The 14,862-nt window shown below is 38.8% G+C and overlaps 1 protein-coding gene across 4 annotated transcripts in view; it reads right to left on the bottom strand.

The window, feature by feature from the left end:
* Positions 1-81: 81 nt before the first annotated feature.
* Positions 82-14,862, bottom strand: part of Eogt (EGF-domain O-GlcNAc transferase) — a 36,573-nt gene continuing 21,792 nt past the window's right edge. For 2 of the 4 annotated variants that reach the window (XM_053790846.2, XM_053790845.2), the window contains one exon: positions 7,765-13,267. In XM_053790846.2, the coding sequence (XP_053646821.1) occupies positions 13,100-13,267 (168 nt within the window). In that variant the 3' untranslated portion in view covers positions 7,765-13,099. Of the gene's footprint in view, positions 4,929-7,764; positions 13,268-14,862 lie in introns of those variants that run through there. The other 2 variants (XM_053790847.2, XR_008408483.2) reach the window with 2 other exon arrangements.

Genomic DNA, 14,862 nt, shown 5'->3' with positions numbered 1-14,862 from the left:
AATAAATCTTTATTTCTACCAGTACAAGGTATACAGACCATAGCTGACACCAATGACATATTACTATATAGAAAGTCCCTTTTTATGCAGAGCATTTCAGGCAACTTAGGTCAGTTTTGTCCCAGGATGCGACTCACACCAGTTGTGGAAAATTTTGGATTTTCCTAAATTCAGCATGGGTTAATTTGAATAATACAATAATTGTGTAATAAAATGTGATGCTGATTTGATCCTTTCGGGAATTTTCGAGCAAGGGGGGTGTAGAAAAACTGCAAAGTGACACTGGGGAGGAAACGCCATTTGTAATGTGTGAACACTGGTTATCGTGGGAAATTCTACTAATAATCCAGCGTCTTCTGAGCCAAATTTGGGTTTTTGACCCGAATTTATAATTAGACACCCGTGTTAATGTCCCCTGGTGAAGAATTGGGAGAGGAAATTTACATGACCTTAAGAATTGTGTGCAGATGGAAAAATTGGGGACTTCAGTGAATCCTTCAGAACGACACGCCTTAGCTAAGTGATGCTTACCCATAATGTACAGCAGTTTTTGCATTGTCCATTGTAAATCCTAGCTATTAGGGTATAGTTAGGGTGTCTTCCATCAGCATTGTCTTCCAGTAATTAAATGGTAAGTGTTAATAAGAAATTATAATGTGTGTACCCAGCAATCCTAATCATATACAGTCCACATAACTTTAATTACCTGAGTAACTGATTTTAATATTATAATTATTAATTTAATGTGAGGTCTAGCTTTTTGTGAGTGTTGAGGAAGTGAGCATCACAAGACACAGATCTCTTTTTGATGTACCCTGTGTCCATATCACACTGTAAAAACTCTCTGCACATAAAGGGCCCTAAAATCTGGAATTCATTACCAGAACATACTAAAGTAACCAGGACTGAAAATCAATTTATGACTCTTCTAAAAAACCACTTACTCGCCCAGGACTAAATAATCAACACTCAATATTTAACATAAATAATTCTCCCAATTACTTAAATCTAAAAACTTCAAGACAACATACAGTAAACTGACCATCTTGTTTGTTATACATTGTAATGCGACAAATTTGTACAAGTATAATGCTTCAATATCGAAATGTTCAAATTTCATTGTTTCAAATACTCAATTGTACTTCATACTATAAATTGTTTACGGTAATTTTTACCAGTGAATCTTTCATTGCTTGTTAATTTTAAGTTAATTTTAAGCCTACCCACAATGCTCTGCATACAAGGGGCTTTTGGCATGTTCACCCAACTACTATAATTCTATGTACCACTATATATCATGTCCAAATAAACTATATGAATATGAAAAAAGGAGTTGCAGTTCAGTGACCTACTGTGATTTAAGTCCCACTTACCTCACCCAAATTACTTTCAGGTAATAATTCGGGTAATACCCTGTAAGCTTCCTGCAGGTAATTTACTTACGTAACATCGAATAATAATAATAATATTCATACCAGTCGACTAACACCCAGGTACCCATTTTACACTGATGGGTGAACTTGGACAGCAGATGTCTTATGGAAACATATATGTATAAATTACCTAGTATAAACCCCCAAAATCAGTGTGATTTATTTCCATGGGGTCCTTGTATAGGGAAGAAATATTATACAAAGCTGGGTGATGAAAGGAAAGAAAATAGCGGTTCCCTTTGCAAACAGAACAGAGACTAAAGGCTCCTAATTAGGCCTGGTGGACCTTGGTGAACCCCTAGAAGAGTGGGACGTAAGACTCGACCTCTACAACCACATGTAGGTGGGTACACCACACTGATGTTTAGTAACCGGCTTTGTTTAAAAACCGTAAAATAAATTTCCACAGTGAAACATTTTGTGAATGTTTCACCGCTTGTAATATACCCAGCAGACACAGTAAGATGAGGACATGCATCCTAAAAATGCGATGGGGAAAACTGGTCACCAATGCTCAAGTAAGTGCAAAGGTCCTCATTCTTGAGCAGTGTACCAAGTACACCAGGTGACGTAATTGTTGGGTCGAAGGGTTGAGACGGTCCTCAGTCCGTATGAACCCGACCCACTAAGTACACCAACAGGGATCGTTAGTCCCACCATTGTCATATTAAAGGAAACTCGCTCAGTTCTTAGGGATTATACAGCGTCTGGGAATTGATCCACCGGAAAAACAAATTTAGTTCCTTGGATCAAGAGCCCCACCAATATCATGGAAACCCCTTACCCTACAAGGAAAATTATAATTTTTATTTTATGTAAGGAAAGGCACAAAACTCACAAGTCATATAGCACCTATGAATGGAAAGCACACAGGTTTGGATCCAATGAAGAAGAGGCTAAGTCCAGCTCCTTGGATCAAGAGCACTAAATAGAAAGGGTCATATAACACCCAGGGAAATATTAAAATTGCAGTACTCATAACAAAGCACTAAACCCTTCAGGGAATCGGAGTTGATGTAAGGAAAACATAGCTCTAAATTCTTGGATCAAGAGTCCTTCAGCAACATTAAGACTCCCCCATATTGTTTGTTTGTGCATTATGTTGCTACTCCCACATCCTTGTATTTATTTCATGAGCAAGTGCTAAACCAGTGAGTCCCATACAGTTCCTTCAGGAACAGGGAAACGATCTGACCTAATTGAGCTGTTTTACTAATTTACACAATGACAACTACAGCAAAACATCAATTTTACTACACTGTTTGTGATGTATATCACTTGAAAAAGAAAAGCTTTTGGGAGATTTATAAATTAAAAATTACCCTATAAATTATGAAATATAAATAAGACAGCTTGTCTACTGTGAATACTTTAGTGTAAATTTATGATCAGGTATGTATGTTATATATAGTGTGAGATACATTATAGTGTGAGGGTTGGTGTAAGGTATACAGTACAGCCTCTCCTCACTTAACGACGGAGTTCCAATCCTAAGACCACGTTGGTAAACGAATTCATTGTTAAGTGTGGAGCATACTATGATGGTAGTGGGTTTGTGTCAGCCATCTTTGATATTATTTTAATGTCACTTGCACCATTTATAACATTTCTGGTATATTTTTAAATGTTTATACAGTAGTGTACTGTATATTGTATTTAACAGAATACAGTGGACCCCCGGATAACGATCAGCTCCCAACTCGACCAATTATGTAAGTTTATTTTTGTAAGTGCTTTTGTAGGTGTATTTTTAGGGGTCTGAAATGGACTATGTAATCTAATTCACAATATTTCTTATGGGAACAAATTCGGTCTATAACGGCACCCAAACAGACTTCTGGATTGAAATAATATCGTTATGCGGGGTCCACTGTATAGGAAATCAGCTCTATTATACACTACATGTATTTAGGTACGCATACTGGTCAGAAAGCCCATTGTAAGTCCAAGTAAACGAGTATGTCGCTAAGTAAGGAGAGGCTGTATTTGTAGTGTGTCTAGTATGAGAGTTGGGAGTGTGTGATGTGTGTCAGTACATGTAATTGTTAATAAAATTTTCCCATTCTATTGTTCCTTATTTTCATCTATGTTCATAAGATAATTTTCTGTTTATGGCATTTTAATGAGCAGATGTTTCGTCCCCCAGGGATGACACGTCCTCTCAATACACTGCCATAAACTGCATATTGTTTCTTACAAAAATAATTCTTAGTATATTCTAATGATGATATATTTTACTTTGTACTATTCTGAACCAAAGATAGTACATAAAGAGTAGCGGTACATACAGTAGTAGTACATATAGTAGTAGTACATTAAAAGATTTTACAATGAGTCAAAGTTTATTCATTATTAAAAAATTAAAAGCTACAATGTTTAGAGACAATACAATAGGCACAAATTTTAAGTACTGCATATACTTGGCAATTCAACAAATACTGAACAGTAACAAAAATAGTTTTTTTTTTTTTACCATATGATAAAACTGAAAAAATCAAAGTCATGTTCAATTAAAAATTTCATTTCCATTCAATTTGAAATTGAATGGAATTGCTCCATTTGTAGCAAATTATAAATTCTGTTAATGAGTGGGGGCTTTCAATGTGACCCCAAACTATGCAGTTTGTTGCAAAACTGAAGCTAGAATTTAGTATGCATACGCTAATTAATGGGCAGCTTGGGAAATGACTGGGAAAATGTCACTTTTGTTTCTGCTTACCCGAGACGCACACACAAGCTCAATATCTGTGACGTCAAACCCGACATAAAATTGGAGGAGAAACGTGCAATCAACCCTTTAATGAGTTGATGAGGTAGAGCGGCAAAATGAATGTTGAATGATTAAGCTAAAATTGACGAGAGTGGAGGATGGCGGTACTGATGGTGCCGCTGATTGTGTACTAAACAGAACTTATTAAAAATGTAATGAAAGCAAAAGGTCAAATGACCAGATATTGATGTTTTTTTTTTATTTTATTTTAAAAGTTCCTTAATAAAGCTCATTAAACTATCCGTGCATTTCATTCAACTTTTTCCAAATTTTTCTCTTTGCAAAGACTATTAGTATGACCCAAATTTATAACAAGTGTCCATGTCACCTAAATATTGTATTTTGTTCATTACAATACATGGCAAAAGTGCATGGAACACTGCATTCCAATGTACAAAGATTCACATGAATGTTTTTCCACAAACAATGGAGACTGCATGTACTGTATATATACATGTACTACATTTCACTTATACTAACTTATGTAAATGCTGTATATGACCATGAACCGATTTCATGATGGACGGGATCCACTTCAGAAATATTCTCAAAGCGTAATCTGAAACACATGCACACCTATACCTTTGATATGCCTTTGATGAGTTCCGAAGGTTTTTCTACTCCTGGAACCCAGCCATGGGCTAGGCTTGCCTGGTACTTGCCTGGTACTTGCTGCTAGTGGCCCAATAACCCACATATCTATCACACCCTGGTTGATTTGGCACCTGGTGAAGATACTTGACCACTATTATTATTCCCCAGGTAACATTATTATCTTAAATCTATGGACGCAATATATAGTGTCATGTTGGTCATGATTTATGAAGTAATAAGTAAAGACTGTATCACAGCATCACAGGACGTCAAACACTGATAATATTAAGGCCACAAAAGGATAGTACGTATTATAGGTATTATTACCATTAAGAAACCTGAATCGTCTTTATACAGTGGACCCCCGCCTAATGATCAGCTCCCAACTTAACCAATTATGTAAGTGTATTTTTGTAAGTGCTTTTGTAGGTGTATTTTTGGGGGTCTGAAACGGACTAATCTAATTCACAATATTTCTTATGGGAACAAATTCGGTCTATAACAGCACCCAAACAGACTTCTGGATTGAAATAATATCGTTAGGCGGGGGTCCACTGTATTTGGTAAATAAAAACAGTAACAACTATCTGATTAACTACCAAAATTTTCACAATTTTGATTCAGGATTCCATACCTGTGCATAATGCCATCCTCAACAAGTTGCACATTTTGTCACACATGAACCTGTCATGTACTGTCAAGTTTCAAAATGACTGGAAAACTTCTTGGAAGGCTTAGCGTTAATGGGCGAGTTATAAATTATTTTAACAGCTTCTTGGTGAGACTGGCTGAAATCCTACCCAGTTAAGCCACAAAGCCATAGAAAGAATCTTCACTCAAAACCACTGGAGAAATCCTCACTCAAAGCCTGGGAGATTTTATGCACAAACTGATGGAAGGTTTTTGTAACATAAAAGAACTGAAAGTCCTCTTTTTTTTTTCATTAGTTTGTGCGCCTCTCTACACCGGGAACCGGTGGTGAGAATCCTGGCACTTACTACTGCACTACACTTTTTTTTTTTCAAGTACGTAGTTCGTCTGGTTCTCGTACCCCGGACACCAGCGGTGAGAGTCGCGCCTCTCACCACTGGCCTACAGTTTCCATATTTTTTTTCTAGTAGTTCTTCCGGGATTCGAACCCAGGACCCCAGTGGTGAGAGTCATGCCTCTCACCACTGGGCTACCCCGATGGGTGTGAAAGTCCTCTTCTATTCTCCATAATTAACCCTTAAACGGTCCAAACGTATATATACGTTTTTTCAACATCTGAAAGTATGTAAAAAAATGTAGATCATCTTTTTTGTTTTACATTTGAAAACGTGTAAAAAAAACTTTTACCTACATTTTTTTTGTTATATTTGAAAATAAGTAAAAAAAAAGTAGATCTACTTTTGTAGCATTACGAATTTGAACGTCGATCTGTTTGGACCGTTTGAGGGTTAAGAACAGAATATAGAATCCTGTACTAGTATTATAGTGAGACACGGAAATGGAGGAGTCCTATACTATTATTACAGTGAGACAAAGATGGAGGAGTCTTCTTTCTTTCTTTCAACAAACCAACCGTCTCCCACCGAGGCAGGGTGACCCAAAAAAGAAAGAAAATCCCCCCCCAAAAAAAAAATACTTTCATCATCATTCAACACTTTCACCACACTCACACATAATCACTATTTTTGCAGAGGTGCTCAGAATACAACCAATTATGTGAGTGTATTTTTGTAAGTGCTTTTATAAGTGTATTTTTGAGGGTCTGAAATGAACTAATCTAATTTACATTATTCCTGATGGGAATAAATTCGTTCGGTAACGGCACTCGAACAGCCGTCTGGAACAAAGAAAGCTCGATATTTGAGGTTCCACTTTATATACATGTATATATATACAGGTCTCCCTCAACATTCACGAGGGTTAGGGGATCAAGAGCCTCGCGAATGTGGAAAAACCGTGAATGTTTGGTGCCCCAATATATTGTAGGGAAATATAATACAATACTGCTTCCTTAACTTTTTGAACCATGAACAATCATAAAATACATCAAAACGTCATAAATTGTACTAAATATATACATGTTATGCTTTAATAACATGTATGTTATTAAATACCACAGACTCCACCACTGCCTCCACCAATGCCTCCAGCACTTCCTCAACCACTGCGAGTCCCTACTACCCTCCCTCCGACCCCAGCAACTGGCAGCCAGCCCTCCCACCACTCAGTGTGGTGAGTGTTTTGTTTGTTCATTATTTGCTATTAAACTACAGTATAAATAATGTAAACCCATTCATGACTGCATATTGGAATGGCTATTAGGACAGGTATTAGACGGTGACATCATGTGTTTACTCTTGAACACTGCAAAGAATCAAACATTTCACAATAATTCAGCGGTTGAGGCAGTTGTATTTAATAACATATATGTTATAAATAATAATAGTACATATTATTAATAACATATATTATTATTATTAATAATATGTATGTTATTAAATACCACTGCCTCAACTGCTGCCTCACCCACTGCCTCAATCACTTCCTCAACAGCTGCCTCAACCACTGCCTCAATCGCTTCCTCAACAGTTGCCTCAACCACTGCCTCAATCGCTTCCTCAACAGCTGCCTCAACCACTGCCTCAATCGCTTCCTCAACAGCTGCCTCACCCACTGCCTCAATCGCTTCCTCAACAGCTGCCTCAGCTTCCTCAACAGCTGCCTCAACCTGCCTCAACCACTGCTTCTCAACAGTCAACAGCCTCAATCGCTGCCTCAACTGCACACTGCCTCAACAGCTGCCTCAACCACTGCCTCAATCGCTTCCTCAACAGCTGCCTCAACCACTGCCTCAATCGCTTTCTCAACAGTTGCCTCAACCGCTGCCTCAACAGCTGCCTCAATCGCTGCCTCACCCACTGCCTCAATCACTGCCTCAACAGCTGCCTCAACAGCCTCAACAGCCCTCAACCCACTGTCTCAATCACTGCCTCAACAGCTGCCTCACCCACTGTCTCAATCGCTGCCTCAACAGCTGCCTCAACCACTGTCTCAATCGCTGCCTCAACAGCTGCCTCAACCACTGTCTCAATCACTTCCTCAACAGCTGCCTCAACCACTGTCTCAATCACTTCCTCAACAGCTGCCTCAACCACTGTCTCAATCACTGCCTCAACAGCTGCCTCAACCACTGTCTCAATCACTGCCTCAACAGCTGCCTCACCCACTGTCTCAATCACTGCCTCAACAGCTGCCTCAACCACTGTCTCAATCGCTGCCTCAACAGCTGCCTCAACCACTGTCTCAATCACTGCCTCAACAGCTGCCTCAACCACTGTCTCAATCACTTCCTCAACAGCTGCCTCACCCACTGCCTCAATCACTGCCTCAACAGCTGCCTCACCCACTGCCTCAATCGCTTCCTCAACAGTTGCCTCAACCGCTGCCTCAACAGCTGCCTCAACAGCTGCCTCACCCACTGCCTCAATCGCTGTTATAAATAATAATAGTACATGTTATTATTAATAACATGTATGTTATTAAATACCATTGCCTCAATCACTGCCACTACCACTCCAGTCACACTCAATCTACAAGCACCAAACACAATGAATTATTGTGAAATGTTTGGAAGAGCAGGGAGACTAATATTCACTCCAGCATAAACAAAGTCACACTGACGATGTGTCAACCACTCCCTCGTATTTTTGTACAATTTCCTTCTTCAATTATACCGTATTTATTATTATTATTATTATTATTATTATTATTATTATTATTATTATTATTACTATTGTTATTATTAGCAGTAGCAGAAATGTTTGATTCTTTGCAGTGTTCAAGAGTAAACACATGATGTCACCGTCCAATACCTGTCCTAATAGCCATTCCAATATGCAGTCATGAATGGGTTTACATTATTTATACTGTAGTTTAATAGCAAATAATGAACAAACAAAACACTCACCACACTGAGTGGTGGGAGGGCTGGCTGCCAGTTGCGGGGGTCGGTGGGAGGGTAGTAGGGACTCGCAGGTGGCGGGAAACTTAAATATGATTTGGCGGCTGGGAATTTGGTGGTTGGGGATTCGCAAATGTGTGAAGCCCGCGAAAGCTGAAAACGTGAATGTTGAGGGAGACCTGTATATAGAGATATCCTAGGTAGTAGGTTGGTAGACAGCAACCACCCAGGGAGGTACTACTGTCCTGCCATGTGAGTGTAAAATGGAAACTTGTAATTGTTTTACATGATGGTAGGATTGCTGGTGTCTTTTTTCTGTCTCATAAACATGCAAGATTTCAGGTACGTCTTGCTACTTCTACTTACACTTATGTCACACTACACATACACGTTCAAGCATATATACACACTCCTCTGAGTTTTCTTCTATTTTCTTTCTAGTTCTTGTTCTTGTTTATTTCCTCTTATCTCCATGGGGAAGTGGAACAGAATTCTTCCTCCGTAAGCCATGCGTGTTGTAAGAGGCGACTAAAATGCCTGGAGCAAGGGGCTAGTAACCCCTTTTCCTGTATAAATTACTAAATTTTAAAAGAAACTTTCGTTTTTCTTTTTGGGCCACCCTGCCTCGGTGGGATTTTGCCGGTTTATTGAAAAAAAAAAAAAATACAAATATGCTTGTACATGTATGTGTAGTGTGACCTAAGTGTAAGTAGAAGTAGCAAGACGTACCTGAAATCTTGCATGTTCATGAGACAGAAAAAAGACACCAGCAATCCTACCATCATGTAAAACAATTACAGGTTTCCGTTTTACACTCACTTGGCAGGCCAGTAGTACCTCCCTGGGTGGCTGCTGTCTACTAACCTACTTCCTACAAAGTTGGAGTCCTGTACGTACTATTAATTATAGTGAGACAGAGATGAAGGTATCCTGTACTATTAATTATAGTGAGACATGAAAATGAATTTTTTTTTTTTTTTTTCAACAAGTCGGCCGTCACCCACCGAGGCAGGGTGACCCAAAAAAAGAAAGAAAATCCCCAAAAAGAAAATACTTTCATCATCATTCAACACTTTCACCACACTCACACATTATCACTGCTTTTGCAGAGGTGCTCAGAATACAACAGTTTAGAAGCATATACGTATAGAGATACACAACATATCCCTCCAAACTGCCAATATCCCAAACCCCTCCTTTAAAGTGCAGGCATTGTACTTCCCATTTCCAGGACTCAAGTCCGACTATATGAAAATAACCGGTTTCCCTGAATCCCTTCACTAAATATTACCCTGCTCACACTCCAACAGATCGTCAGGTCCCAAGTATCATTCGTCTCCATTCACTCCTATCTAACACGCTCATGCACGCTTGCTGGAAGTCCAAGCCCCTCACCCACAAAACCTCCTTTACCCCCTCTTTCCAACCCTTTCGAGGACGACCCCTACCCCTCTTTCCTTCCCCTATAGATTTATATGCTTTCCATGTCATTCTACTTTGATCCATTCTCTCTAAATGACCAAACCACCTCAACAACCCCTCTTCTGCCCTCTGACTAATGCTTTTATTAACTCCACACCTTCTCCTAATTTCCACACTCCGAATTTTCTGCATAATATTTACACCACACATTGCCCTTAGACAGGACATCTCCACTGCCTCCAACCGTCTCCTCGCTGCTGCATTTACCACCCAAGCTTCACATCCATATAAGAGTGTTGGTACTACTATACTTTCATACATTCCCTTCTTTGCCTCCATAGATAACGTTTTTTGACTCCACATATACCTCAACGCACCACTCAAAAAATGACAGACATAATTCTTGTTATTCCTACTACTCAAACTTAAACTTCAGAGTCAATGTACAAAATCCCTAAATGCCATAAGTCATTTTGGCACCAATAAACTATTTATATAAATTTTCATGAAAATTTACTTGTTGGAAGTACTAATGGCGTACAATTATCTTGTCGACCTCCCACAAAGAATAAATGTATCCACTGAAAGTCTAAGATATTAAAACAAGTACCAGCCATGTGATAAATAAAATAAATAAATAAATAAAAGACAACATATCTCTGACAAGACAATGATAGTGTGAATGATGGTGAGTGTTTCTTTTACGAGTCACTCTGCCTCGGTGGGATACAGCAAGTTCGTTGCCCCCCAAAAAATAGCTTATCCATACTGTGCCGTAAATGTTAAATTATCTATATTTTGGTAGAGCACACAATGAAAACCAAAACTGGTAGAAGTTTTACGGTTATTTTTTCAAGTGTTTCTTTAACCCAGGTTTAAGGGGACCAGCAACAGGACAACCTGCTGTTGCATTTCTTGCACTCGTATTATAAGTATACTTCACACACAATTTTTTTTTTTAACACACCGTCTATCTCCCACTGAGGCAGGGTTACCTGAAAGGTCAAGAGAATTCTTTTTTAACGCACCGGCCGTCTCCCACCAAGGCAGGGTGACCTCAAAGGTCAAATGGATTTTTTTAATGCACTGGCCATCTCCCACCACGGTAGGGGTGACCTCAAAGGTCAAATGGATTTTTTTTAATGCACTGGCTGTCTCCCACCAAGGCAGGGTGACCCGAAAAAGAAGAAAACTTTAGTTTTTCTTCTTTTTACGTTTGGTAATTTATACAGGAGAAGGGTTACTAGCCCCTTGCACCCGACACAAAGTTATATTAAAAAACAATTAAAAATAATTTGTCCATAGGCTTTTCAGCAGCCTCCGAAAGTCATGACCAAAACTTTATTATATTACTAGAAAGCAAAAGAACTAATGTGTCAAAGCTCCTGCAGAGCAAAACATTGCCACAATTAGTTTTAGGAGTGCATGATACAACATATACAGACCATAGCTGACATCAATGACATACTCTATAGAAACCCCCTGGTTATGCAGAGCATTTCGGGCAAATTAGGTTAATTTTATCCCCAGGATGTGACCCACACCAGTTGGCTAACACCCAGGTACCTACTTACTGCTAGGTGAACAGGGACAGAAGATGTCTTAAAGAAAGATGCCTAATGTTTCCACCCATGTCCATTTACCTCACAAATTTAATAATGGCTGTACTACTAAGCAAAGAAAAGCACTATCAATTCACATTTCAAAATCTTAATCAAACTAACTTTAAAACCTTCAACTTTCCTATCTGTTCATTTTCTCACCACTTTTTAAATAAAAAACACTGAGAGTGTTCAATACAACAAGTGAAGTGAAAGTGTAGACCAGAGAGTGCTGCCTTACACACGTTAGTATGGCACTGTGCTTGTGAATACTTATTTGTAGTTACAAGAGCACAGCTATATTTATGGTATCCCTTAACCTAGCTCACTTAATTACTCTAGGGAAAAAAAGAGAGGTGATCCCACTAAGAATTTCCCCATTTTTCCCACTTTCATTAGCCAACTAGTATCACATTTATTATTTCTCAGAAAATTAAACATAGAGGAGGGCCCCACTTTATAATGCTTCACTTTATGGCATTTCACTAATGCAGGGGTTTTCAATTATACTCATTCATTTATTCAGACTTCCTAAAATACAAATATTCACCACTCACTATAAACTAAGGACAAAAATATTTTAAAGTGAGTAATGTGTGTGTACTGTATATACATTTTTAGGCCCAGCTCTGCTTCACTTAACAGCATCAGCCCAGAACCTAACCTGCTGCACCAGCACGGCAGCTCTGCTTCACTTAACAGCAGCAGCCCAGAACCTAACCTGCTGCACCAGCACGGCAGCTCTGCTTCACTTAACAGCATCAGCCCAGAACCTAACCTGCTGCACCAGCACGGCAGCTCTGCTTCACTTAACAGCATCAGTCCAGAACCTAACCTGCTGCACCAGCACGGCACTCCTGTAATTGCTTTTCCATATTTATCAGATCTATTTCCATAGAATCTAATTATTAACTGAGGATGCATCACTGCTATTAATAAACATTTTGACTATCACTGAACTTGTTAATAGAATATATTACTGCATATTAAAAAGTTAAGTACATTAAAGACTCAGAGTAAAGTACTGATAACTGTTATCTGCAAGATAACTTAAATACAACTACTGTATTTGTACACTTCACAGAGTATAAAAAATGAAAGATCAATTCACATTGTGAAAAAAATCATTCTATAAAACTGGTATCATTTACAAAATAGTTTATAAAAGCTGAAGGTTACCAAGAGAAGACTATCAGATGCAAGAAACAGCAGTGGCAGGCAAGCACAGCACCCAGAAGCACACTGACAGTAATGCCAGAAAAACTTTAAATTCGGCTTTATTAAAAAATATATCACAACCAACAAGTGACCAAAACTCTTAAAAAGCTCAAAGTTCCTGATGATGATGGGAGGGAGGGAGGTGGTGGTGCAGGTTCTGCCAGCCTCGGTGCTTCCTGACGTGCTCCGCCCCAACCCGCACGAGCCTCATGAACTCATCGACGTCAAACTCATAATTGGTAAACTTCTCATGTGCTCCACCATCTGGATGTTTGCCCTGTGAAGTTCAAGTAGTAAATTTGTTTTTAACACGTCAGCCATCTGCCACCGGGACAGGGTGACCCAAAAAGAAACACTTTCACCATCATTAAGTAAGTGCGTACGTACGTTTATTCAGGTATACATTCACACATAATCAATGTCAAATATTAATTTAAAATTGTTCTAAGGGTTTCCATCACACTCTTTACTTGAGGATGGGTGTGATAGTTCTCACTTTCCTCTCTACTCTACAAAAACTCAATGTATACATAAAAGGGCCTAAAATCTGGAACTCCCTGCTCAAAAACTCTAGAACTGTATACTCAACCACCATTTTCAAAACTACTGTTAAAAAACACCTTATCTCCTGAACACACCCCATCATCAGCTAACTATGTGAACACATCCAAAACAAAACAGATTTAACTCTCATTATCTATAATTCCCCTATTTTACACTAACACTCATCCAAATGACTGTAAATATAAAATTCCTCATATAGTTATTGCCTAATAAATCTTAAGTTAGTCTTAAGTTTGTCTGAAATACTCTGCCAATATAGCAGCTTTTATAGCAACAGTGTATCATGCCGAGAAAATACCACTCCCATTACCAAATCTACTAATTGTAAAATTGTAGATGTTTTGTATTACCTATTATAAATCAAATTAATGTTAATCACTTCAATTACCTAACTTTTTTATCAGTATACAAGAATGTAGTATATTAAAATGTACCGCTCCACAACCAATGTCAATACAGAGTAAGAATTAGTATTAGTCAGCCTGAAATGCCTAGGCCTGCTAGTGACCTTCCTTGTAATTAACATTTTATATGTATCACCCTGCCTCAGTGGGAGATGACCGACTTGTTGAAAAAAAAAAAAAAATGTATGACAGGGTGGATAGGGGGGCAATGTGGCAGATGTTGCAAGTGTATGGTGTAGGAGGTAGGTTACTGAAAGCAGTGAAGAGTTTTTACGAGGATAGTGAGGCTCAAGTTAGAGTATGTAGGAAAGAGAGAAATTATTTCCCAGTAAAAGTAGGCCTTAGACAAGGATGTGTGATGTCACCGTGGTTGTTTAATATATTTATAGATGGGGTTGTAAGAGAAGTAAATGCGAGGGTCTTGGCAAGAGGCGTGGAGTTAAAAGATAAAGAATCACACATAAAGTGGGAGTTGTCACAGTTGCTCTTTGCTGATGACACTGTGCTCTTGGGAGATTCTGAAGAGAAGTTGCAGAGGTTGGTGGATGAATTTGGTAGGGTGTGCAAAAGAAGAAAATTAAAAGTGAATACAGGAAAGAGTAAGGTTATGAGGATAACAAAAAGATTAGGTGATGAAAGATTGGATATCAGATTGGAGGGAGAGAGTATGGAGGAGGTGAATGTATTCAGATATTTGGGAGTGGACGTGTCAGCAGATGGGTCTATGAAAGATGAGGTGAATCATAGAATTGATGAGGGGAAAAGGGTGAGTGGTGCACTTAGGAGTCTGTGGAGACAAAGAACTTTGTCCTTGGAGGCAAAGAGGGGAATGTATGAGAGTATAGTTTTACCAACGCTCTTATATGGGTGTGAAGCATGGGTGATGAATGTTGCAGCGAGGAGA

The sequence above is a fragment of the Cherax quadricarinatus genome, chromosome 88 (genome assembly GCF_038502225.1).
Source record: "Cherax quadricarinatus isolate ZL_2023a chromosome 88, ASM3850222v1, whole genome shotgun sequence".
Taxonomy (NCBI): Eukaryota; Metazoa; Arthropoda; class Malacostraca; order Decapoda; family Parastacidae; genus Cherax; species Cherax quadricarinatus.
The sequence above is the reverse complement of the archived record's forward strand: the minus strand, read 5'-3'. Positions and strand labels throughout refer to the sequence as shown.